The sequence below is a fragment of the Hypomesus nipponensis genome, chromosome 12 (assembly GCF_054491055.1).
Source record: "Hypomesus nipponensis isolate SF chromosome 12, ASM5449105v1, whole genome shotgun sequence".
NCBI classification, from domain to species: domain Eukaryota; kingdom Metazoa; phylum Chordata; class Actinopteri; order Osmeriformes; family Osmeridae; genus Hypomesus; species Hypomesus nipponensis.
Genome location: NC_140372.1, coordinates 9,222,580 through 9,249,489, shown reverse-complemented (window position 1 = coordinate 9,249,489; position 26,910 = coordinate 9,222,580). Strand labels below are relative to the sequence as shown.

At 48.1% G+C, this 26,910-nt stretch overlaps 2 protein-coding genes across 5 annotated transcripts in view; one reads left to right on the top strand and one right to left on the bottom strand.

The window, feature by feature from the left end:
- The window catches only part of rasa3 (RAS p21 protein activator 3), a 28,059-nt gene extending 16,479 nt beyond the window's left edge, over nt 1–11,580 (bottom strand). The window contains exons 1-4 of one of the 2 annotated variants that reach the window (XM_084667738.1): nt 11,351–11,580; nt 2,314–2,431; nt 1,254–1,357; nt 272–366 (exon numbers count right to left, since the gene is read on the bottom strand). In XM_084667738.1, the coding sequence (XP_084523864.1) occupies nt 272–366; nt 1,254–1,357; nt 2,314–2,431; nt 11,351–11,405 (372 nt within the window). In that variant the 5' untranslated portion in view covers nt 11,406–11,580. The remainder of the gene's footprint in view (nt 1–271; nt 367–1,253; nt 1,358–2,313; nt 2,432–11,350) is intronic. The other variant, XM_084667737.1, reaches the window with a different exon arrangement.
- Nucleotides 11,581–14,411: 2,831 nt separating this feature from the next.
- Nucleotides 14,412–26,814, top strand: tpp2 (tripeptidyl peptidase 2). 3 transcript variants are annotated; one of them, XM_084667933.1, is made up of 28 exons: nt 14,412–14,674; nt 15,437–15,565; nt 15,682–15,777; nt 15,908–16,012; nt 16,137–16,261; nt 16,571–16,734; nt 16,863–17,017; nt 17,134–17,210; nt 17,327–17,454; nt 17,572–17,820; nt 18,030–18,317; nt 18,514–18,671; nt 18,775–18,851; nt 18,960–19,066; nt 19,198–19,352; nt 19,575–19,691; nt 19,896–19,996; nt 20,085–20,181; nt 20,540–20,677; nt 20,867–21,111; nt 21,326–21,404; nt 22,531–22,569; nt 23,094–23,245; nt 23,639–23,735; nt 23,826–23,956; nt 24,100–24,328; nt 24,477–24,596; nt 24,681–26,814. In XM_084667933.1, the coding sequence occupies exons 1-28, from the start codon at nt 14,510–14,512 to the stop codon at nt 24,768–24,770; spliced, it is 3,813 nt and encodes a 1,270-aa protein (XP_084524059.1). In that variant the 5' UTR covers nt 14,412–14,509; the 3' UTR covers nt 24,771–26,814. The 3 variants fall into 3 exon arrangements, with proteins under 3 accessions (XP_084524059.1, XP_084524060.1, XP_084524061.1); XM_084667934.1 differs by lacking the exon at nt 22,531–22,569; XM_084667935.1 differs by lacking the exons at nt 14,412–14,674; nt 16,137–16,261 and having other exon boundaries at nt 15,438–15,565.
- The last annotated feature ends 96 nt before the right edge of the window (nt 26,815–26,910 follow it).

The following is a 26,910-nucleotide window of genomic DNA, read 5'->3' as shown; positions in this document are numbered from 1 at the left end:
GTTTGAGCAAAGCTGAAGTGTTTTGAAGTGCGGTGACGATGGCAGGCGGGACCCCGGCACACTCAGAGAGAGGTGACATTGACCCTGCAGGCTAAGCTGGGGCCTGTTTAGGCTACACACACAGTCTGTTTGTTTGGTTTTCTGCCTCATATGTAACCGTACACACACGCACACACACACAAACAATGACGGCGAAGGAAGAGGTGTGTATGTACAGGTAGATTCGAGTGTGTGTGCATGTGTGTGTGTGTGTTCTTTACGTTGTACTGACCTGTACTTCGGAGTCTGCGCTGACAGGTTGAATCTGGAACCAGGTGTCTTTACCGTGATACTTCTGCAGGTCCTCTTTCTTCACCGCAACTTTACCTGAAAAACACACAGACACACACACACTTGATTTGAGAAACCTGGAAACACAAATCCACAATAGGAGGGCAGAGTGCAGTAATCATCCTCCAGTCCTCATCCACATCATGACAGACCTGCAGATGAGCTTATATGACGTCTGTTAACATCTCTCACACACACACACACGAGCACCTTTAAACGCTGTTAGGCTTAACACCTAATCTTTCCTTCAACAGACGTTGGATAAGCTTGCTCTGTCCGCTAAGCCAGGTGCAGGTATTCTCCTGACTTGTTGCAATGTCCTACAAATACCTCCAGGCCTTTATCTCCTGGCTATTTCCTGTGTGACAGCTTCAACCAGCTGAACAGCTGATCTGACACTGCAGAATAGAGTTAAAGCTGCATGCTATCATGGATTGCCCTTGCCTGTTTACTGTCAATCCTGAAAAATCGTGTGAAACCTTTGCTGCTTGTGAGCTACTGTGTGTACGCTTCATATGGAATGTATTTGAGTTATATATGCTTCATATGATTCAGATGGAATGTATATGAGTTTTATATGCTTTTTGTGCTTCAAATGTATATGTGTATTATATGGTGCATTTGGGTTATACAGCTTCATGTGGTTTGTTTATTTGTTTGCAGTTGAATTCTCGTCAGCACAACAGGCCCAAAACATTCCTTCCCACAGCAACAAACTGACAAAGCATTTGGACTGTAACAAACACATCTCAGCCAATTGCTTTGCTTGTTTCCCAGAAATGTAAACACCTGGATCTGATCAATAGCGCCAGCCAATCGTAAGGCCGAAACTGGTGCAGAGGTACCCGATCAGAGTGTTGAAAAGCGCTAAGGAGTGAGATAAACAACAACTAGGGGACCAATGGGAGCACAGTATTACTCACCGATGCTGGAGTCCCTCCTGAAGACATCCCTGTCGAAGATGTAGAAGGAGAGATGTCGGAAACTGCGTGGGATCTCACAATAAAAGTCCTCTCCATAGAACGGACTGCAGAGAGGAGATAATACAATGAGCTGACTGCTACTCAGGAACTGAGCCTGCACAGTACAGGGACATATCTGATCTTTGGGTAAACACATCTTTTACCACACCTGGTTGAAATTCTGGATTGTGCTTGACTTGGTTTACCCAGTGCAATATGACATCAATCTAACACCAAATGTGTGTCTGTAGATAGATAATCCAAATTTGTGTATACTACCAGGCTCTGGAGGAGCCAAGGAGACATGAAGAAGGAGAAAGCCCTTATCTTATGGTGCCATGACATCTAATGGGGTTTATTCCAGACAAAACATAGACAAACACACACACACATGCAGACACGTACATGTGCACAGACACACTTACAAAAACACACAACTGAACTACATGGCAACAGGGAATACAGAGCAATGGGAATCTCATGATCCAAACCTTTAGGCTATTACTAGGAATAATAGTCCACATTCCTCTAGCTTGCACTCTCAGAAACACTGAAGTACACTACACGCTCCCTTAAAAGCCATTATCCCAATGATGTCAGTAGATGATATCTCTTTGTACGAGAGGCGCCTTATTAGAGTATCTCATGACATAATTATACTATAAACCAAACAGACTGAGGGCTGTTGGTAACAGAAGCAGCAGAATAGGTCTGTAGAATTCTGCACGTAGAACCAACAGTCTGGCAAACTGAAAGAGACGGACGCAGAGAGACATAGAGAGAGACAGGGAGAGAGAGGGAGAGAGAGACATAGAGAGAGACAGGGAGAAATACATAGAGAGAGACATAGAGAGAGACAGGGAGAGAGAGAGAGACATAGAGAGAGAGAGAGAGAGAGAGAGAGAGAGAGAGAGAGAGAGAGAGAGAGAGAGAGAGAGCGAGAGAGAGAGAGAGAGAGAGAGAGAGAGAGAGAGAGGATTTTGGAAACAGGGAGACAGGCACAGAAGAGGTAAGAAGGTACCAGAGAGACTTCTCGATGATCTTGGTCCTGAAGACCTCCTCCTGGTCGAGGTTGACAGTGCAGTAGCAGTCTCTCATCCTGTTAGGCCCCGGATACGGAGGGATGTTCTTTGCTTCCCCTACACACAAGGAGAATGAGAGAGACAGAGGGAGAGAAATGTAACATTATGAATAGTAACATTCAAGACAGGTTCTCTGGAGACAGTGACTATATATATTTAAAAAAAACATTAAATGTGAATGCACCTTTCAGAAAGAAATCCTGTAGCCTGTAGATGCTATCTATTATCTGACATCACAAAGCCCTACCATTCAGAGAGTACTGAATAACAAGCTTAGCCCTGCCCCTGCCTGCCACTGTGCTTTGCACTATACTTCTATTCTCAACACACAGGTACACACATGAACATAGACACAACCCCAATGAGAGAAATGAAGATCCAGATCAAAGTACCTATAGTCCTATAGTTTCCTCTCGTATCCTATCTTGAGTGTGTGCGTGTGCGTGTGCGGGCACTACATATCTGTGAAGGAATCTGCGTGGGATGCTTCTTCTAGGTCTCCGAGGGACCAAATCTGCTCATCCAACATGTGTAACAGCACACCCTTTCACAAGAATGTGGTCCAACCACCCACCATGACACAGACACACACACACTAGGCCTGTCAGACGAGCTAACCAAAATGATTGTATTCCAGTCCCGAAGGCCCTATATCCTCCTTCGCTTGCATTGGGGAGTGTTTAGTGACTGATGTGAGCTACTCCGCAGCCCGAGGGAGACTCTGTCTCTGTAGCTGTCCTGCTGGGAGATCCTGACTGAACAGTCCCTTCCACAATCAGCTTGGAATCTGATCCTATCACTTAGCTAGAGAGCGCAACCCATGTAAATCAGTGTAAAACACCGGGGTTAGACACTAACCCTGCAACATGAGACCACTGTGTGTTCTGGCCTGCTGGGCTAGCTGACTGAACTGGAGCCAGCCATATAGCATGGTGAATAAGTGAAGCCACTTGTGTACTATGGCGAATGAGTGAAGCTAGCATTGTGAATGAGTCTAGCTGGCACTATGAATGACTGAAGCTAGCACTGTGAATGAGTCCAGCTGGCACTATGAATGAGTGAAGCTGGCATTATGAATGAGTGTGGCTAGCATCTCGAATGAACGGTAGCAGTCATACAGTAGCATCTTGTAGGAGTGAAGGTAGTGATATGCGGCAGCATTGTTATGTCTCTAGCCAGTTCAGTGAACATACAATGACATCAATTGTCAGTTAATCAGAAGGTGGTGACAGCTGGATCTAGAATTCCCCCCCCCCCCCCCACCATCTCTATCTCTCTCTAGGGAGTCCTGCCTGCCTTCCTCATCATTCGAGCTCATCATCAACAGAGGATCTCATTGGATTATGGTGTTCGGGTCGCCCTGGAAACCACAACATCATAGGATTATACTCGCACGCCGGCTGCCGTCCTGGGGGCTGTGTGTGTGTGGCTGTTTGAATGTGTCTACAAAATATCAACAGTCACAACAATCTCTCTGTGAAAACAAAGACTTCCCTGTGAGACCACACAGCTTGTCCAATAGGAAGGAGCCATGCTGATGACTGGAGCATAACATCCCCCAAAAGGACGTGACCATAGGGGCCATTGTCATGATTAAACACACAAACACTTTCTGGGGGAAACCATCACAACAGGAAGTGCCCAGCATCTGTTCCCCCCCCCCCCCCACCATGCTCATGTGCTGGGGGAGGGGGTGCGGGTTGTTTACAATGCAGCTCCCAACCAGCACAATTATGCAGTGTATAACCTGTCTATCTGGGCAATATAAACATACGCATAGTGCATCCTGAATAATTTGCCAGATGATGGGAAACCTAGAACCATGTCTCTGGGAATGGGGCCTTGTTTGTGTCTCAAAATGTTTTTCATTTTTGAGTGTCAACTCCCCCATTGCCATTGTGACAGTCATAGCATGACAAACTTCCTGTTTGGTATTGCAGGTTTCTGAGTAATGGGTGGGCTGAACAGTGACAAAACGAGTCTGTGGACGCGCGTGTGTGTGTGTGTGTGTGTATGTGTGTAAGTAACAGAGGGAGAAATGGGTGAAGAGGTTTGAGTGATTGAACAAGTGTGTGTATGTTTATGTGTGTGTTGCACCAAAGGAGAGATGGAAGCCTTTGGTAAAGCCTGTCACTTAGCTGCACGAGGAGACTTCATCATGAAAGCAGCCTTTCTGATCCACCCATCTCAGTGCAGTCTCCCCCTCGTTACCTCCCTTGCTATATTTATTTTCTTCCCTGGCTCTCCAGCCATCTCTCTTCCTCTTTCTTTCATCCTGCGTCTGTGCCCTTTGTTCGTCACCTCTCCTCTCAAGGGGGGGGGGTCTGACTCAGCCTCCCTCCCCCTTGCCCCCCTGCCAGACATTTCATATACAGTAGATAGAACAGAACAACAACAACTGCACATATATCACTTAAGCGTATCCAGATTAAACACATATACACCGCACACTGCGTAGGCGGTTACTAGAGAAGAATCTGAGGGAGCGCATTAAGACAAGACCTTTTCTCTGAAGACTCTCTGAGGGAGTAAGAGAAAGATAGAGTGTGTGTGTGTGTGTGTGTGTGAGCGATTAAGTGAGAGAGAGACAGAGAGAGAGAGAGAGAGAGAGAGAGAGAGAGAGAGAGAGAGAGAGAGAGAGAGAGAGAGAGAGAGAGAGAGAGAGAGAGAGAGAGAGTGATGCAGAGAGATGACATTTGCAAATAAGCAAAATTGTGACATAGATCAAACAGTATCCTCCCTACCTCTAATGAAAGGGAATATGAAGGGGGGAAGGTATAGAAGGATAAGCAGAAAAAGAGAGCGAGACTAGGGAATATCATTGCAGGAAGAGATTAGCAGGGAAAATGAGGAAGTAAATCAGTCTGTGAGGGGTAGTGTGAAAGACAAGGAAACAGGAAATACAAACAATAAAAGAAAGAAAATTATAAATAGAGAATGAGCATAGTGACGCTTCTAATGTTCCCTTTCTTGTGTAAAACTGTCAAAGCTGATGTAATATTATTTCCAACTCATAGTGTCCATTGTGACACACAAACACACACATATTTACATATGCATACAAATACATGCCACTACTAGAACATATTGAATTACATCTCCATTCCTCCGATCTCGAGACCAGCCCAGCTCCCTAACCAAGCCTGGGAAACACCCGACTATAAGACCATAAAAGAGAGAGGGAGAAAGAGAGAGGGAGAAAGAGAGAAAAATACAGGGGTGGGGGGGGGCATCAAGGGAAGAAAACAGGCGACTGGAGACAGTGTGAGAAAAGAGAGAGGGGAAAGTGAGAGAGTGAGAAAGGGAAGAGAGTCAGTGAGATAGCCTTCGAGAGAGCTACAACAGGAAATGAGATTGAGAGAAAGGAATTTCGACTGCATCCAAGATGTAGTTTAAAAGGGGGCGAACGACCCAGTGCTCCTGCCAGGGAGTCCGAGAGAGAGAGAGACAGAGAGAGAGAGAGAGAGAGAGAGAGAGAGAGAGAGAGAGAGAGAGAGAGAGAGAGATAGAGAGGGAGAGGGAGAGGGAGAGACAGAGACAGAGAGAGAGAGAGAGAGAGAGAGAGAGAGAGAGAGAGAGAGAGAGAGAGAGAGAGAGAGAGAGAGAGAGAGAGAGAGAGACAGCGTGAGACAGGAGGAGTAGAAATAGCCATACATAACCCAGAACTAATGTGTTGGACAAGGAAAGCATGTGCTTCGTAGAAGAAGAAAAAATAAAAATACAAAACTTGTCAGGCAAGTTATAGCATGAGCGTCCTTCCTTCTTTCTGCTCTGTGCCACATTAGAATAGATAGACACGCACACACACGCACACACACACACAGATGAACACACAAGGGCACTTTGTTCTACCCTCCCGCTCTGAAGGAGTCAGGGGAGAAATGGTGTGTGTGTGTGTGAGTATGTGTGTGTGTGTGCATGCATGGCTGTGGGTGTGTCAGAGGAAGTGGTCTCAGACCCAGTTCCAGCACCCACCAAATCTCCATCCACAGAATGTCTCTTAATTATTAACTCGTTCAGTTAATTACCTGTCTCCATAACTAGCATTGATAACAGAGCACTGGGTACGACTGGATAACTACACATCCCAACGTCAGATCCTGCGAAGAGAGGCTCCTGACCACACTGTGACAGAGCCCCAAAACACAGGAGCGATTGGTTTTGCTTATTCATGTTATGGTTGTTTCTGGTTTGTATAAAAGTGTGCCATTAAGTGTGTCATCACAAGGTGAATTCATCTGACATTTCATTCCTCTAGCTGTCACAATGAGTGGTGTTTGGGACGTGGTTCGGTAATAGCGGTAAGGCAAATGGAATCCTAGTTTTTAGTTACTGATCACACATATTCCGTCAGTCACAGATTTTTGACACAAGCTTTGCTAATGTTCACACCACATACATACGCAATGGAAACAAATAGAACACAAACATAATATGTTCCCTTTAAAACACACACACACATCCAAGCATCTCACCCAGGAAAAAAAATATGTTTTTGAAAATCTGTTCCAAAGTTCAACCGACCGTACGCGTTCAGTAACTGATACAAATGGTTTGATTTTGGAAAAACAGTCAGTAATTGAGTTCAGTGCCTTGCGCATGGACTGGCTGAGGCAATCTGAGCCAGCCAGTCAACTCATGCTGACCAGGAGGTGAGTGCAGTGTTTCAGTCATGAGAGGAGGCTTGGGAGAGTCCAGGTGCTGTGTTTTAACTCCAGCAACCAGACCCTAAAAGACAAGGTCTGGTTTTGGACCTCGCTAACTTTATAAGGCGTTACGCATTGACAGCATTGTGTAAAAACATAACCCCCCACCAGTCACCAGATTTCTCTGCATATTCTTTTTTCTACAAACCACAGACGGTGAGAGATTGCGTGGGCCTATTTTCAGGGAGAGGTGTAAAAAGAGATTTCACACATACACACGTGCACACATGCGCACACATGCTCCCCCTAGGGCCACATAGCCTTTAGGTCAGTGGTAGATCATTTCACTGCGGGTGAAGAAGTCAGAGGTTCAAATCCCCTTTGTGATAAATGTGTCAGCTAAAAAATGGCATTACATGCACACACGTAACATTGCACATCCAAATACCCTCCCTCTTCTATCTTTTGCAAACACACACAAACAAACAGGGCATGGCCTAAGTTGATATGCCATCTTGTTTGAGGGAAAGGGTTGGAGACAGTCAGTTAGAAACTAGTGACAATGTTCTGTTGAGGGGTGAGCTATCCTGGCTAGTGTTGCAGAGAGTTCAGCTAATTCTCAGTTTCTGTGAGACTGTAAGCTACAGTTTTGGAGTGACAAGAATTACTGAGAATTCACAGTTAGGTTTTCCTTGCCCTTGATAAAGCAGAGTAAGCGTGGTACCAGAACTTCAAACAGACTCCTGTAACAAAGTGCCTGGCATATCTGCCGCCGCATCACAGACAATGTTCCATCCCACATGCAACTTCCTTCCCAGGCCGTGTGTGTGTGTGCGTGTATGTGGGGGAGGCAGTGGGGGGTTACTGTGTACACCAAAAAGAGGGGGAGAACAGCAAACCAGGCAGATACATATTGCAGCAGACACCCTCAAGCAGAAACAACTCTCCTAGTGTTCCTGAAACCAGGGGAAGGTCACCCAGACAGCCATGACTGGGTTGCTGAGAGGGCAAATGAAAGGCAGACTGGAGGAGGGTTTCTAGGCCCGTCCGGGCAAGTTATCTAACTTGTTATTTACCCTTATTTACCCTTTGCGTCTCTGGAGAGCTTATCGTTTCTGCTTCTGGTGAGTGTTCTGGTGGGGAATACAGGATGCTGGACCTGGGCTGTGTCCTCTGTTGCAGACCCGGATTCTACGCACCCAAAACACAGCCTGCGTCTCAACAGTCAACAGAGATATGTTTACCACCCGCTGTTTTCCAAAGACGGTTCCTTCCAGGAGTAAATGCCATTCATGTACACAAACACACACAGACCCATTCAAAATGACAAAAGTGCATGTAAACACATACACACACTCTTCCTCTCTCAATCAATCATTTAATCCAATATAAAGACACACACAAACACACTGTCTCTATCAATAAATCAATCTGATCACACCAAACACACACACAAACACAGTTTTCAGACACACACACATACACGCGCACAACGCCAACACATGGACACTTGCCCTCATGTTGCTAGGAAATGTCTTCATATGATGGTTTAGTTACACCACAGATGATGGTGCCCTTTCTATTACCGACAGTGTTTGCTGTAATCTACTCTAGATGTACCAAACAAGCTAATGGCTCAACAACCTTGTTTAAATGAAGATAATTTCACACAGTTTTTTGGGGGATGAGCACCACTGGATGTCCCGTCACTTGGGGGATGAAGGCGGATTAATCACCCAGCTCGCCCTGACGTGTCACGGATCCCCAGAGGCCCCCCCTTTCTCTCTCCCCCCTCCCCCCTCTCTGTGTGTCCCACACCGCTTAGAGGAAGTTTGGGAACCTCTGCTGGCCAGCTGCCAGGGACGGCAGGGCCTCTCTGGAAACCTAACCTCTCTTCAGTCCCTTCCACTGCCCAGTGAAACCTCCTTGGCCTCCCCCTCTCTCCACTGCCTTCCAGCCACTATGTCTGGCCCCTTCTGGCGCCGTTTCAACCCTCCTCCACCTCTCAGCCCTGCTTCCACCCTGGCCTTCCACACTACAAGACTGGCAGTAACAGTTTGAACCAACACCCACTCCTGTCCCTTTCACCCACCCAATCACCACCAATGGGTCCTCTCCAACCACCCAACAGTCCAATACTTCATCTTACCAACCCACACCAAGGGGAATGGCTGCTTTTACCCTGCCACTGCCCTCAATGACCCCTCAACTCATCAATTCCCTTCTCCCACGCACATCCCAGAATGCTTTGCAATGGGATCCTAGCTCCGGAGTTGAGTGAGACATGCAGCCTGTGAAAGACCATCAACACCCAGCACCATTAGTGTGCAAACAACACAACCCTGTAAGACTCTCTCTCTTTTTGTCTTTTACAGAATCCATCTGGTTCACATTAGCTTGTTGCAACACAGGAAAAAACAGACACACTTCTTTTGTAGTCCATTCCAGCCAATCAGGAAGTGATTTGGGGTAGTTTCCTGTTTCCTGTGTTTCCCCGGACAGTAGGTTATGGTTCCAGTATCCCTACAGTATCCCTAGTATTACGCTACTTTAGGAAACCCCAGTGAAGTCATCGGTGCACAACAAGAAAAATCTACTGTACCCCCCACCTCCTCCATCACAAATATGTGGCAGATATTCAACTGTATGTCATACGCCAAGTATGATGAAGTCCAGCTACATGCCAAAGGCCCCATAGCTGACAGTTAGGGGTCTCCAACCAGGCTACAAACTGTAGGAAAGACCCTGGCTTTAAGGCCTGCTGGGTGGACGATGGCTAACAACACACAGTCTCAGGCACCAATACCAATGGGAAGGTGCAGTAGACCTACTCCAGGGAGACATCATTGACCATGGAGTTAGTGGTTCAGGACTACCAGGGAATCTGGCTACTGCTCAGCAACTGAGTTGAGTCTTCAGTCCTTACCCTATCTAATGGTACAGTACGACTGTTTGGATACAGGCATTACTATTGCATGCAACAGCGATGACCACAGATTTGAAGATTGTGTCGACAAAGAGGATGCGTGGATTCAATATCAGCCTCAGCAGACTGAAATTAATCATGTCTCCTCCTCTGTCTAATGCATGGTATTTACAGGTTATGAGATTCTTATAATTCAGTAATAACTGACTGCACAACCATTCTTAGGCTCCGACTGATCCTCCATTCATGACGAATCCTATGCAAATACAATAAAACATGAGAAAACGTTTGTCTTTGTGTCAGTTCAGCTTTTCCCTTTGCCATGTGAATGACTGGTGCATCCAAAGCACAACACTCGACTGGGTTTATGTTCAAACGAGGTTTGGTCGCTGCGTAGATCAAGATACAAAGAGCTTGGCTAATGTCGCGCAGGGTGGCCTACCTGGTTTTCTGACATAGCGTAAATGTTGCGCGTGCAGCAGTCTGTTTGTTTGTTTGTTTTGATCGTTTTTTCTGTTTGGCCTAATTTTTGTTGTTCTTAAGTTAACATTCGTGTCTTGTGCACCCACGGGCAAACCACAGCTTCGTTTGATGTTGTGTGTGGGGAAATAAGAGAGGGAAGTTGTGCTTAATGTTTGGCTTCATGCAAGAAGGTGACAATAGCGCACAATATAGCCTACATTAACGACATTTTGCATTATTCATAGTTCTGCAGCTTTGTAGTCGATTTTAATGATGAGCTACCGATTTTAAATGGCCCAACAGCACATAAATCCATCGCATTTTACGACAGTATCACGTTTTATTTCAAAACAAAGCTAACCAAGGCCAATAACCGAGCCAATCGTCGACTGTGGAGGATGTTGGCGGTGGTGACAGGAGGGCAAACGCAGTCAGACACGGGTAATTCCATTCTCTCATGCTGATATCTCATATTCAGCCACAGCGCAATGTTGTGGCGCAATGAATGTCTAGCGGACACTAACATTCTGCAAAAGTGAATGGATCTCCGACTAACGGTTCGGCTTTCGAAAGCTGGTCGCCTACACATGGAGAAAGTAGCAAATGCGAACCATCTGGCTGTTCGCAGTTCTTTCTGTCCAGCCTAGTATCTTGTGCTGTCTAATAGGCTACAAATTCTTATTATTCATATGTGAGATATTGCGCCTATGAATTACCCATCATATGAATTGGGCGCATGTAACCTACATTATTAGGCTCGAGATTATTTTACAATAGCTGGACCCGAGTAATGCATAGTTGGGGGAAACGACGTGTGATTTGAATTACAATATGGCAAAAGGGGTCTCGTACGCGAGTGCTCTGTAGAGCAGCTCCCCTGTAGCCTACCTTTCGGACCACGGACGGGCGAGGGAATTCTCCCTCTTTGGTCGCATTGCTTACCTATTTTTATTTTGACGCTCTGGAAAACCCGGAGCCCTTCCTCTTCGACCGCCATGCTCACGTAGCTCCACTCTTTCCCTTTTGACTTCTGTACGGAGACGATTCTCCACTGTGCGTGGTATCCGTGTATCCCAGCGCAAAGCTACTCCGGGGCGTGTTGAACAGCTATGCGTCCCGAACAGCAAGCATTCCCACAGCCCAGCCGACCACTGCTGGAACAGCGAGACAGCTCAAACTCGCCCCAACATTTCCAGTGGGGGCGGGGCACATTACCTTCTCCTCAACTGATTGAGTGCCGATGGGCAAACGTCATACAAAGGGCGGGTTCAGAACGAGGCTCCGCGCAGTGTTTGACACTGGTTTGGCAGCGTTTTCACAAGGCGCACTCGAACAGGATTGGGACAAACAGTGCGTTTAATGCGAATTCAAAACGGTTGGAAAAACAACGCCAGATAGTGACAAATCTTGACCTGGTGATAAATCTTGACCTGGTGATAAATCTTGCCTAAGACGCCAAATGTGCTAGGACCGCTACTTCTTAGAACACATCTTCATGGCCCATATATGCCTACAACATGCTGACTGAAAGGTCCCATATAGGAATAAATGAATGACACAGAAAAAAAACACCCAAATTGTTTTCAGTTTTAAAGTGATGGTGATAGCATGACTGAATGGATTTAAGAGCCACACTGGGCTGACCACGTTAGTCCATAATTGAGCCAAACGCTCACTTGAGTATCTTTTTGATTTCCCCTCGGCATAGGCCTAGTGTCTCCAACCGTATATCTGTGTGCCTCCATTTCTTGAGAACTCCACTGACCAATCGTCCAAAGGAGAAAGATTGAGCCGCTCTCGGAACGGTTGCCGCCGCCGCGATGCAAGCCAAGGCTGCGGGATTAGCAGTGATTCCTTTAGAACAGCCGTAAATCTTATTAAACATCTCATCTCTCACGTCATCCCATACCAATTCCATACACCCACCCGAGTAACTTAAAGCATCTAGAACCTTGCACACAATTCTAGCATTTTAGTGTGAAACACTTATAACCTTGTAAAAGACTCTTGAAACTGAAGTGTTCTATTATTAGGATTGTATAATGAAATTACACCTAGTTCGTTGATATCATGTCAAGTCCAACATTAACACATTCAGAGCAGCTGTGACCAAAGCATAATTAACATGGGTTTTATTTATCAAAGTCTGCCATTGTTGTTCACAAGCACGTGACAATCAAGAAACAATCAAGTTGAAGTAATAGACAAATCGGAACAAAGGGAGCAGTTCCGTGGTATATTATAGCGATAACTGCAAACACACATTGAGAGGATGCATGAGAGCTGTTCAAAACAAGCTTTTACGCCAGAGCATGGCAACAACGCCCTGTGGTAAACCACGGGCCTGCTTGTGTTTGAGTGTGAGAAACAGACAACATTTTGCATAATGTACACACACACACACACACACACACACACAAATGTATGCATGTCATAACATAAACATAGCTTCATATACACACTGTGACAACTTATTATACAAAGTAAGGATGTAATCTCTCAAATACACAAACATCCATTCATCCTGTGTGTGTGTGTCTTTGTGTGTGTGTGTGTGTGACACACTGAGACATTGACAGAGACAGAAAGGGGACAGATGTTCAGTTTAAGCAGATTAATGGAGGGATGCACATCACTGTTTTAATACCATACAAACACCAAAGGCCACAATAAAGCATGGGTGGGGCATCTCCAAAAACAACTATGCAACTGTATGCTCTTGCACCACAAATAGTTTACATACACATATGTTTCTCTCTCTTTCTGTCCAGAGAGGTACATTTTAAAGAGAAACAGATAAATAGACACATGTTGACCAGATGGTGAACCCAAATGTTCATCCTTGATATAGTGGCAAGAGCATAAATGTGGGAAAGCATTGCATCCAATGCACACATAACTGGCAGTATATCTTTATTCAAAAAGTGAAGTATCTGATATAGAACAGAAAGTCTCAAACCCATCTTGACTTTACTGATTTCAGGATGTACACTTTCACAACTTTTACTCTCTCACTCCACCTCCTTTCTCTCTTTCCTAATCTGAGGACTGTTGGTGACAAGGAACAACATGGGAGTTGAGGATCGAATGGAGCCCTGATCATACTGTTTTCAGGCATTTCATGGGCAATTACACATGACTTTCTTAGCACCTGTTTTTCCCTCCCTAAAACACAACACAAAGAGATGACAAGTGAAGAGGAGGGGAGAGGAGGACAGGAAAGGGGAGATGACCGGAATTATGGAATGAGAGATGGAAAGGGGAATGTTAAAGGGGATATTAAAAGACGTACTGTAATGGAGTAGGACAGAGAGGCAAGAGGAGAAGAAGAATATCAATATGGTCAAATTTAAGGACTCACGAGATCTTAACAGTGAAGGGAAAGCATTTAGCCATGTGATGTTGGGCTGTTGCAGGCAAGTTCAGATTTTGATTGTAAATATGTCGTTAACCTAAAAGAGGCACATGCACAATCAAACAAACACTTTTTTCAAGCGCGTTTGTCAAGAGTGCTGTTTGGAAAATGCCATAGGCTAAACATGGAGTTTATGAACTAGTTAGGTGACCTTGTCTAGCTCCAACCATTTACAAAGATTTTCTTACAGTCTAGCCTAGCCTACTTATTCCACAGAAGTTGACTTCAACACAATGTTAAGGATGGTACATATGATAACAGTGTCTGAAGATGACAAGTAAGTTTAAGAAAATGTATTCTATAATAATGGATCTGGACTTGGATATCATGGAAGTCCGTGCAAAATCAATCCCGTGTTCCTTGGGCTCCATCTAGTGTTCATTAGCACTTTGACAGTTTGTTAGGAGAAATTTGCCACTGCTTCAACTTCGTTATTTAGAAAGTAACATACTTAACGGAACCTCCCGGCATTAATTATTAAATTAGGGTGCCTAATTTATGCAAGTTGAGAAGTAATTAATAAGTTAAGTAAGTTAAGTTAATTATGTATGCTATGACTAGCTAACTTAATTGTGTCCTGTCCCTTTAACGTTCCTCCCTGCCGGTAACTTGGATCTTGCTTTGTAACGGCGGGCTGTCGTCTTCCCCATTTCGCTGCTTTGTTTTCATTGTCACCCCGTTTGACCATGGCTGCTCATTCTACCGAAGAACCGTTCCCCTTTCACGGGTTACTCCCCAAAAAAGAGACAGGTGCCGCGTCCTATCTAACCAGGTTCCCCGAGTACGATGGACGGGGTGTTCTCATTGCTATTCTCGACACTGGCGTGGACCCTGGGGCCCCGGGCATGCAGGTAAATCTAGGCCGGCGCAGTTATAGAACAGTAGGCCCCGCTACCCAATGAGACCCTGCTAGCTAGCTAACGTTAACTGCTAACTGGTTAGCAATCGGCATTTTAAAACGTTTGACAGCTGACTATGTTGTTAGTTTTGCCTTGGGTTTATTCTGACATATCAGACTTACATGAGGTTGTTGCTAGCACCGATAGCAGCGAGCTAGCTAGCAGTCAAATCAGAAGGTGAGAGGAAAACCATATAGCTAGACGACAGTACATAGCAGCAAAATGTACTGTAATAATACATTTATATAAAGCTACTGAGTTCATCTTGTTATCTATTCACTGCACTTGGTTTTCTTTAAAAGTGACGTGTCCCCTTTGAAAGAAAAACTGATTTATGGTTTTTGTTATGTTAGTTTATCAAGTGTCTCCGACAATATTTGCAAGTCACTGACAGGCACTGACTACTTGTCTGTGGTAAGGTAGTTAAACTCGGAAGAGGATCAAGCAGCTGTTGACAGTTATCACCAGGGCTGTCAAAGGCCTCGACTTACAAGCTAACATTACTAGAAGTCTCATTCACAGAAAGACCCTGTCCATGTTCCCGATGAATCAATTCCCACCATTAAAATATATGCATGTAAACACAGTATCAGTATTCACTTTCAGGCTAGCGATCATATATAAGTTTATTTTTGCAAAGTTCTAGAGTTTAGGTTTCCCTCTTTTTTTCGGAAAACGATCAGTTACTGACTGTCCTTTTCTCCTGTCCCACAGACTACGACAGAGGGAAAGCCGAAGATTGTTGACATCATCGATACTACAGGAAGTGGCGTTGTCAACATGTCCACGGTGGTGGAACCCAACGACGGAACACTGGCGGGGCTCTCCGGCAGGACGCTAAAGGTCGACGCCAGCACATGACGTCCCGCACACTATTTTCCTATCCCATGATCATGCAGTCAAGCTTTTGTCACAGCCAAACCCCATCTATAACGCACACATCTCACTCTGTCTCCTAGGTCCCCCCTGGCTGGGTCAATCCATCAGGGAAGTATCACATTGGAGTCAAAAATGGTTACGAGTTCTTCCCCAAAGCTCTCAAAGAGAGAATACAGGTAAATGCAGTGTCGATTCTTACGCAGTATTTGCGAAGGGCGGAAAGTGTCTGTGTGCCGAACAGATACACGTCCACGAAGAAGATCACGGCTTTTGGTGTTGACGTGTGCTGTTTTGTCAACCCAAAAGAAAGAGCGTAAGGAGAAGATGTGGGACCCTGCCCACAGAGCTGCTCTGGCCGAGGCGAGCCGCAAGACCGAGGAGTTTGACCTCGCTCACCCCTCCCCCTCACAGGTCTGAACTGCTGACAAACAGCTGGAGTGCGGACTTGTGTGTGTGTGTGTGCCTTAATACAGTGACCCTCTGGCTGTGTGTGTGTGTGTTAGTACAATCTGACCCTCTGGCTGTGTGCGTTCAGACAGAGAAGCTGCAGAAGGAGGAGCTCCAGTGTCAGTCTGAGCTGCTGGCCTCTCTGGAGAAGAAGTACAGCGATCCGGGGCCAGTCTATGACTGTGTCCTCTGGCACGACGGCCTGGCCTGGAGGTGAGAGGAGCCTGCTGCCTCGTCCCAAACCCTCTCCACCAGATGGCCTTCCTAATGTCCATTCATCCTTCCCTGCGTTTCCGAGCCCCTTTTATTCCTTATCTTTGCCTCCTTCCCTTTTCCCTACCTTCTCCGCATTCATTCCTCGTCCCGTTCTTCCTGCCTGTTTGACTTCCATCCATCCATCCTGTCGACCAAGCTACTGATTTACCTACTCACCTCCTCTTGGCCTTCTCCTCTCTTTCGTCCATCCTTCCTACTCGTCCCCATAGCGTGTCTCATCTGTGTGTGTGTGTGTGTGCTCCCCAGGGCTGTGGTGGACACCTCGGAGTGCGGGGAGCTGTCCCAGTGCACTGTGCTGGGCTCCTACAGGGAGAGCCAGGAGTACGCCTCGCTGGGCGAGGCCGAGATGCTCAACTACTCCGTCAACATCTACGACGAGGGGAACACGCTCTGCATCGTCACCAGCGGAGGTGAGGGGGGTCGGGGGTCAAGGTCGGATCAACCCACCTGGATGGGTGGGGGACTGGTCATCACACACACCAGTCGGTTGACGGAGCGTTTTTGTTGCAGTCATGCTCATCAAATGAGTGTCTTTCAGGGGCTCATGGGACACACGTGGCGAGCATCGCGGCAGGTCACTTCCCTGATGAGCCGGAGAGGAACGGCATCGCCCCTGGCGCCCAGATCCTCGCCTTGAAGATCGGAGACACCCGCCTCAGCACCATGGAAACGGGAACCGGACTCATCCGTGCTGTAAGCTGCCGTTCTCCCTCTCCTCCTACCACATGTGTCCTCTAATCATACCTCGAATCATCCCTCCGTCCCTCTTTCATTGTGTCCTGATTACTCATTCTCTCTTTTGTCTCTAGATGATTGAGGTAATCAACTACAAGTGTGACCTGGTCAACTACAGCTATGGAGAAGCCACACACTGGCCCAACTCAGGGTGAGTGTGTGTGTGTGTGGATCTGTTTCTGTGTGTGTGTGTGTGTGCATGTACGTGTAAATCCAGAAGACTTTACACGTGTGTGTGTGTGTTTGAATTGCCTCCTCACATCACAGGAGGATCTGCGAGGTGATCACAGAGGCTGTTCAGAAACACAACGTGTTGTTTGTGTCGAGTGCCGGTAACAACGGCCCCTGTCTGTCCACCGTGGGCTGTCCTGGGGGCACCACCAGCAGTGTGATAGGTTAGTACACACACACACACTCTGTCTCTCACCCTGTCACTCTCACACACACACACTCACACACACACACACACACTCACTCACTCACTCACTCGCGCCCATCTCTCTGTGTCTCAGGTGTGGGGGCGTACGTGACCCCTGACATGATGGTGGCGGAGTATTCCCTGAGGGAGAAGCTGCCCCCCAACCAGTACACCTGGTCCTCCCGGGGGCCCAGCACCGACGGGGCCCTGGGGGTCAGCATCAGCGCCCCGGGGGGGGCCATCGCCTCCGTGCCCAACTGGACGCTCCGGGGCACCCAGCTGATGAACGGCACCTCCATGTCCTCCCCCAACGCCTGCGGGGGCATCGCCCTGGTGCTCTCAGGTGGCGACGACGACAGAAACACGCACACATACGCAATTCTTTCATGGAGATAAAGTATACCTATCTATATATGTGTGTGTGTGTAGTTATGTGGGGGGGGGGGGGGGGGCGCTGTGTATACAATTATAGTATGAGTTCTGAAGCGGATGTTTAGCTGTATGTGTGTGTATTTCCGTGTGTCTACTAACGTGTGTGTGTGTGTGTGTCAGGTCTGAAGCAGAGCGGGGTGCGAGCGTCCGTCCCGGCAGTGAGGAGGGCCCTGGAGAACACGGCCATGAAGGTGGACGACATCGAGGTGTTCGCCCAGGGCCACGGCATCGTCCAGGTGGACAGGGCGCTGGACTACCTCACCCAGCACGCCGCCCTGCCCACCAGCAACCTGGGCTTCAACGTCACCGTGGGCTCCCAGCGGGGCATCTACCTCAGGGACCCCGCCCACGTCCTGACGCCCTCGGACCACGGGGTCGGCATCGAGCCCGTCTTCCCCGAGAATACAGGTGCACATACACGCACACGCTTGTGTTTGGATGTGGATTTGGATAAAAGCAACTGCTAAATGAATATCATTTAAATATATATATATATTCAATTTAGTTTTAGATTGAAAATAGTGCCCTGTGTAAAAGCATAAAAACGGAATGGATTGACCTCTGCTGCTCTGAGTGCTGATTGGTCCCTTTCTGCGTGTCCCAGAGAACACGGAGCGCATCTCCCTCCAGCTGCACCTGGCCCTCACGTGCTCCGCCCCCTGGGTGCAGTGCCCCTCCCACCTGGAGCTGATGAACCAGTGTCGCCACGTCAACATCCGTGTCGACCCCCTGGGGCTCCGAGAGGGGCTGCACTACACCGAGGTACGGAGGGGGAGGGGAAGAGGGGAGGAGGGAACAGTCAGGAGGAAAGTGTGGGACAGAATGGCGCTGGTTCCACAACATGTTGCTGGTGTGTGTCCCTCAGGTGTGTGGCTACGACACGGCAGCCCCCAGCTCCGGCCCTCTGTTCCGAGTCCCCATCACTGTCATCATCCCCACCAAGTAAGCAGCAGCACCCCTGGGCCTGATGCCTCCCTCATGCTGCAGTACATACCTCAGCGTGTGATGGGCCAGGGGTGTGTGTGTGATCATTGGGTCTGTTCCCTGCAGGGTCAGTGAAGGCCGGAACCAAGAGGTGACCTTCAAGGACGTCCACTTCAGACCAGGGCAGATCCGCCGACATTTCCTCACAGTCCCTCAGGGAGCGTCCTGGGCAGGTGTGTGTGTGTGTTTGGTTGTTAGCAAGAACGTGACACATTTGTCAAAGCCTTGCTTTGAGCTGTAAGTAGAGACATCTGTGCATTATTTAAGTGTAACTAATCTTTTATCCCCTCCCTCCCTCCCTCAGAGATCACCCTAACGTCTCACTCAGTTGACGTGTCGTCCAAATTTGTTCTTCACGCGGTTCACCTGGTCAAGCAGAAGGCCTACAGAGCCAACGAGTTCTACAAGTTCTCCTCTCTCCTGGAGAAAGGCTCTCTGACCGAGGCCTTCCCTGTGCTGGTACAGAGACCCTCTAGACACACACACAATATCCTACCCACACACTACCCACACCCACACACCCTACATACACACACTGATCCTACCCACACTGACATTGAACACTGTCAATCCACTTAGTGATGCACTTTGGAAAACACAAACTATTTACAGGTGTCAACTGTGCTGTGGGAAGTTCTTGTCTTAACTGCGTGTGTGTGTGTTTTGTGTGTGCTCTTGCAGTCGGGCCGGACGGTGGAGCTGTGTATCGCCCGCTGGTGGGCCAGCCTTGGTGATGTCAACGTAGAGTACAGCATCTCCTTCCATGGCCTCACAGTCTCTCCCTCTCCCTTACACATAGTGAGTACACAGTACACACACACACGCCAGCTTGGCTATCTCTCCATCTAGTACACATGCATAGCTCCCCCTCCACTCGTAGCACACACGAGTATACCCTCCCACACTAGTTCAACACCCCCCCCCCCCCCCCCTGTGTGCACACTCAAACGTGAGAAGTCAGCTCCCTTCTCATCGCTGTCTGTCTGTCTGTCTCTCTCCCAGCATGCCTCAGAAGGCGTGACTAGTTTCGACGTGTTGTCTCCCCTGCGGTACGAGGACGTGTCTCCCAGCATCACGCTCAAGGCCTGGGTCCAGCCCCTCAGGTACGCACACACGCACACACACACACACACATCCATTCCTATCAAACAATGTTGTTCAACAAATGCCGTGTGTGTTTTGCTCCACCAGGCCCCTCAGCTCCAAGACCAAGGCCCTGGGCCTCAGAGATGTGCTGCCCAACAACAGACAGCTCTACGAGATCGTCCTCACCTACAGCTTCCACCAGGTACACAGCCACACTGTCAGACAAGTCAAGTAGTGCACAGAGTCAAGGCAGTTCATTTCTTGCTGCGTGCATGAAGGAGACCAGTCTACGGTGGTACAAGTTGTCTGAGGAACTGTCAGTCTCCTTTTATCTTAAAGTTCTCGCGAGTGTGTGCGTGCGTGCGTCTTGGAAAGCGACATCTTCCGTTTGGAGTGGAAAGTTACAATATGGAGTTTGAGCCTGGTTCCAACACAATATGGAGTTTGACATCTGTTTAGCTTACTTGCTAAGTGAAAAATCTTTACATGCTGAGTAAAGGTGTACCGGTCAGCATGTTGAAATAAGCTTGGGGTTGCAACTATCTCTCCCCCCGCCACAGCCCAAGAGCGGGGAGGTGACCCCCAGCTGCCCCCTGCTGTGTGAGCTGCTGTACGAGTCAGAGTTTGACAGCCAGCTGTGGATGCTGTTCGACCAGAACAAGAGACTGCTGGGGTCTGGAGACGCGTACCCGCACCAGGTAAACACCCCCCTCCACTGCACCACCAACACGCTCACTACGCTCACGATTAGCATTGACTTCTGTTTTTGATATGCGTGAATATGAACACAAACAAAACATCTCGGCCTAGCGTGAGCATGTGTGTGCCACAGTCCAGGTGTGTCCAGGCTCAGGTGTGTTCCTAACCCCCCCCCCCCCTTCCTCCAGTATTCTCTGAAGCTGGAGAAGGGCGACTACACGGTGCGTCTGCAGGTGCGCCACGAGCAGGCCAGTGAGCTGGAGCGGCTGAAGGACCTGCCCTTCGTGGTGTCCCACCGCCTGTCCACCACGCTCAGCCCCGACGTGTACGAGACGCACCGCGCCGCCCTCGCCGCCAAGAAGAAGGCCAACTCCCTCACCCTGGTGCCCGGGGCCACCCAGCCCTTCTACGTCGCCGCCCTGCCCGACGACAAGTGAGTCCACGCCGTCTACCCTCTCTCCTCAGCCCTCAGCTCGGCAACGAATGGATGAGAATGCCTTGGATTTTTTTTTTTTTTTACCATTGTGGTATTTTCCGTGTGTGCGTTTTGTGAACTGACCTGTCTCTCTCTTTCTCTCTCTCTCTCTCTCTCTCTCTCTCTCTCTCTCTCTCTCTCTCTCTCTCCGCCTTGTCTTCTCCTCCTGCAGGATCCCTAAGGGGACTAGTCCAGGGTGTTATCTGACCGGCTCCCTTGTTGTACCCAAGAGCGAATATGGCAAGAAAGCAGTGAGTTGCCCCTTCTCCCGTCAATCACTAGATCCTCAACACTCACATTGGCTCGCTCCTTCTAAGACCCCCCCCCCCTTTGTCAATCTCCCTGACCTATCAGAAGCTTTGCTGGCCACTGGCCTCTATCCTGTGTTTGTTTAGCTGTTGCTTTGCTGCACTTGAATGGGCGGGGTTTGAATATTTTGTGCTACTGGTTCCAGTGCCCAGACATTGCCTGTCCAGTGAAATGTGAACTCATCTAACAACCATAACTTGTGCAATGGGTGTGGGACCTTTCCGCCCTGTCATACAGGGACGTGATTGGTGGTCGCAGCTGTCCGTCTGTGTCGCTTGTGTTTGTCACGGTTACGGAGCAAAAACAGCGCCCTGAGATCCCGTTCAGGGATCTGATCTGTTTTTGATCCGCTCTCTGGAGGCTAGATCTGAGGTGAGCCATTGACCGCTGAACGGATCAGTCATCTCATCTGCCGTGTCCCGTCCCCCCCCCGGTGCCCGCACACCCTGAGAGATATCCGCCCTGGCACATAAACCCCCCCCGCTCTTGATGCATGTTTCCCCCCCACCTCCCCCTCCGTCCTTCCAGCTTCTCAAAGGAGATCCTTCAAAGCCGCGGGTTTAGTCGCCAGCTGTCCGTCTTGCTAGGATTTCCTGTTAGGGGCTGTCTGTCTGCTGGGATATCCTGTTAGGGGTTGTCGGTCTAGCACACTTCCTGCTTCCCTACAGCTTCTCTCCGGACCATTCTGTCCGATGTCCCACATCTTGTTTGTGTTTAAACCATGAAACTTTCGGAGCCAGTCGAGGGGCCAGATATTAGGCAATTACACACTTGCACCACCAGATGGCACTGCTTGCCATTGAAACGAACCAAAGTGAGTTCCATCCTTTATGTGATGGAAATAGGTTGGCTAAGCTCATCAGAGGCATCATTGGGACAGTCCAAAAATAGGTAGGACACAGCCTGTGATATTTAGCCGGCAAACCTTGTTCGTCCACAAGGAATAGGCCTAAAGGAAGGCTTTAAAAAGATTCCACCAAGAGACAAGATGGAGAAGAGAAAGACAGTATCCTGGTGTGTGTGTGTGTGTGTTTCCTCTCTCTTACTGTGTGTTATTCTGACCACCAGGGGCAGGCTTCTGCAAAACGACAAGGAAAATTTAAAAAGGTACTGGGCTTGAAAACCACTGTCAACACACGGGATGATATGACCATGTTCTAGAGAACTCTGTGAACTGGTAACAGAGTGAGCTAATGTTCTAGAAGCACAGTCAGTTACTCTATATACATATACTGTATAAGCTGTTACCTTTTTGTAAAGGGTGACACAGACTACACATTGGTCTGGATAACTCTTAATAGATTTAGATTATAGGCACCTATGGGATAGTCTCCAGCCAATAGGCTAAGTTTAGCTGTGTTTTATTCCAGGTAAGTCCTATTTGTCCCGGTGGTCTGCTAAGCAGCAAGGAGTTTAAACTACAACCAGTCTAGTACCAGCTCTTCACTAACCTGAACATTAAGGGTTAACCTGTTTGGTCCTTAGGTCTGTCCTTGTCTGGTTGGGTCTGCATGTACACAGGAGCGAGTGTGGTAGGGTTTTTTTGTTGTTGTAGAGGCTCATGGGTAATGTAGTCCCTGGGAAGTTCGGCGTGGTCAACCTCCCCGTGTTTTCTGTCTCTCTGTCTCCAGGACATGGTGCCGGTCGTCTACCATCTGATCCCTGCCCCCAACAAACCCAAGAACGGAGCGAAGGAGAAGGACAAGGACGGGGAGAAGGAGAAGGATGTGAAGGAGGAGTTCACAGAGGCCCTCAGGGACCTGAAGATCCAGTGGATGACTAAGTGAGTGTGGAGAATGGACTGGTCTGCCTCTTCGCTTTAGCACCTTCACCTTCACTTGTTTATACTATCTCTCTCTCTGTCTCTCTGTATTTCTCTCTCTCTGTCTCTCTGTCTCTCTCTCTGTCTCTCTGTATTTCTCTCTCTCTGTCTCTCTGTATTTCTCTCTCTCTGTCTCTCTGTATTTCTCTCTCTCTGTCTCTCTGTATTTCTCTCTCTTTCTCTCTGTATCTCTCTCTCTGTCTCTCTCTCTCTGTGTCTCTCTCTCTGTGTCTCTCTCTCTGTGTCTCTGTGTCTCTCTCTCTGTGTCTCTGTGTCTCTCTCTCTGTGTCTCTCTCTCTGTGTCTCTCTCTCTGTATCTCTCTCTCTGTGTTTCTCTGTGTCTCTTTCTCTCAGGCTGGACACCAGTGCTCTGTATGATGAGCTGAAGGAGAGCTGCTCAGGGTACCTGCCCCTGCATGTGCAGAGGCTCCACCAGCTGGACTCTGAGAAGGTAACGCACACGGCAGGAGCACGCACATTGGTTTGCTCGACCGAGGCGATTCAGTCATGCCTTGAACCTCCCCTGGCTGTGTCCCTCCAGGAGCGTTTGAAGCACCTGGGGGAGATTGTGGCGGCAGCAGACGTGGTGCTGGCTCAGATCGACCAGACGGCCCTGGCCGTCTACCTCACCATGAAGACCGACCCGCGACCAGACGCTGCTACCATCAAGAGGTACTGCCCCATGTTCATCCTCCCCTTAGTCATCCTCCCCACACACACACACGCACACTGGAGTCTGACCACACACACCTCCTTTAGTCTCACCACACACTGTTAATAACATGTATGTGTGCGCGTTTGCCCGTGTTTTCCAGTGACATGGAGAAGCAGAAGGCGTCCTTGCTGGACGCCATGTGCAGGAAGGGCTGTGCCCTGGCCGACCAGCTCCTCCAGCCCCCCGGGCCCCAGGAGGGGGCGGGCGCCGGGGAGGCCTCCGAGGAGGCCGAGGTGAGCAGCTCAGACGACCCCCAGGAGGCCAGGGTCAAGGCCCTCAGCGAAACCTTCTGGGAGGTGCAGAAATGGGCGGAGCTGACCGACTCTAAGGTGAGCTTGTCCAGGTGGAGGTGCGTTGAAAGCGGCGCCAGGTAGAGTTTAGGACCCCGTGTATATTTCTATGGAGACACATGAAATTCCCTTCCAACCATGTTGGTGTGACTGAATGCACTACATGTTGTCGGTGCTCCTTCTGCAGGTGTTGATGTTCTCATACAAACACGCGCTGGTCAACAAGATGTACGGCAGGGCCCTGAAATACTCCTCCAAGATAGTGGAGGACAAACCCAGTAAAGACAACCTAAAGAACTGCATCCAGGTAAGAGACGGAATGAAACCTACCTTTGCCTCCTAGAATATGGCCGCCTTCCTGTGTAGTGACCTCACTTCCTGTGGTTTACAGCTGATGAAGCACCTGGGATGGACACACAGCGCCACCTTCACAGAGAACTGGCTCCCCATCATGTACCCCACAGACTATACATCCTTCTAAACACACACACACTCTCACACACTCACACACACACACAGGATGGGTTGTACATGGCTCACGCATGATCACCCAGGGATTCCATCTTTCCATGGTCACATCAGACCTCTTCAAGCCACAGTGACGTCTCTTCTGGGACACGAACCCCCCCCTCCCCCCCCCCCCCTCCCCGAGGAAGCAGGACTGAGTCTGCAGTGTGTCAGTGTGGCCACCCTCTCATCCAGGTGCCTTCTCATCAGTACCTTACGTCAGCGGGAGGAACACTGTGCTCCTCTCTGTCAAGCAGCAGCCTCTGTCATGTGACCCGGGGGGGGGGGGCGTTCACCACTCCGAATGCTCATTCAATCACCCTCAACTCTATTCACACTGTATCTTGTTTTATATTTTGCCGTGGCTATAAAGAGATTACTTCAACTGCATTACAGACCCTACTATCACAAACCTCTGTGTAGAAGCTCATGTCATTGTGGATGAAGAGACTTTGGGGGGGGGGGGGGGGGGGGGGGACAGGTGGTCCCAGAACTGGACTATCTGATGTTCTCTTTTAATCCAAGACGGTTGTTGATGCTCGTCTGAGATCCTAACCCATTATGTACAGATCTGAGTGTGTAGATGATCGTCACGCCAAGATGCGTGTTTGAATCTATAAACGTGATGTTTTCTTATTTTTCTCTCAGCAACGTTCTAACGGTTGTGCACCACCTTGATGAAGCTACATTGTGTAGAAATGTACATTCACATTATAGCCATGTACAGACATCTATGAAACAAACACCATTATAAAGAGGCAATATAACTACACAGGATAGTAGTGGTTGTTCTCCCGACTGTATTTGAAATGTATGCATGTCATGTAAAGGAAACAGTTGGCTTCATTTCGAAACTGCTCACATCTTTTTTTAGTTTACGATTTTTTATCTCTGGAAACCCTCATGGCTGAGTTTCCCAGAGCCCTCTGTGACTGTGTTTGGGATTGAGAGTGTGTGACCTGTGACACATTGAAGGGTAGGACAAGGGGCGCATCACACATCAGAGAGACCCCATACTTCAGTGTATTAAACCCTTGAATAAACACTGCGGATGTCTTGTAATTTGAAACTAGTTTGTTTGCAGCATAACTGTGAAGTTTTCATCTGCTTTGAAGCATCGTACGTATGGATGGATCAAATTGAGCTTGGATTTTTCTCTCTGTCTTTTACGTCGTGTTCTTCCCTGTGGAATCCCTGGACTAATACCCCCTTTGGCAAAGGGACCAGGAGGGTTGAGCCTTTCCACCCCAATGGTCTGTTCTGTTGCAGATTTCAGAGAAGAGGATCGGTGTCATCATATCTAATGTAGATGAAATGCCTGCTGGATTCTAGTTCTATCTTGCTTGCATCCAGACCGTCAAATCAATCGAATCAAAAATGTTCTTGTAATGCCCTTTTTTTTAAGCAGTGTCACAGAGGGCTTCACGTCCGCCCATAGAACTGCCCCTCAGCCAGCCTCCTCCCTCAGGGGATCCCCCACCCTTCAGACCCACAGCATACACCACTGTTAACACTATAGGAATAGAGAGTACTTCTCTACTTCATTTGAACACATTTTCCTTCCAGATTTCCCTTTGCCTCCCTCCCCCCTTTTTTTTTAAAACTGTAATCAAAGCATGTGGGTTTTGGTTTCTTACTAATGTTCAGGGTTCAGCTGTCTTTTGTGTTGCCAATGACAGTTCTCCGAAAATGGCCTTAACTTTCACCAAGGGACTATACCGTCCAAATACTCCAGCCAGAACCCTCATATCTCTCACTCTGCTGGGGTCTGCAAAAGACCTTTCATGGTATATTTATGGATGTCTTGTATTTATATTTAGAATGAAACTAGTCAATGCCAATATTTTAAAGAATGCTATGATTTTGAGGATATGTACGTAGTATTATTTTGTATCCATTCTTTGTCTGCGACATACAGAAAGTATCTATACCACCTCGCTATTTTGTTATCGCAGTAAATGTATGGAATAATGTTCACAAACGGGATGAATTCTAAATAAAAGGATTTGGAAGAATAATGGTATTTTTGTGGTTTGTAATTGTTCAGACTACTGCATCAGTCAGTCAATGTGTATGCTATAAATCTGTATTGTATGACATACTGGTCTATCACA

Bases quoted from the DNA above. Each gene is read 5' to 3' on its own strand.
- tpp2 (XM_084667933.1), top strand. From the start codon at position 14,510: ATGGCTGCTCATTCTACCGAAGAACCGTTCCCCTTTCACGGGTTACTC. The intron at 17,821-18,029 runs GTGGCGACGACG...TGTGTGTGTCAG, and splicing joins CATCGCCCTGGTGCTCTCAG to GTCTGAAGCAGAGCGGGGTG. The intron at 23,246-23,638 runs GTGAGTGTGGAG...TCTTTCTCTCAG, and splicing joins AAGATCCAGTGGATGACTAA to GCTGGACACCAGTGCTCTGT.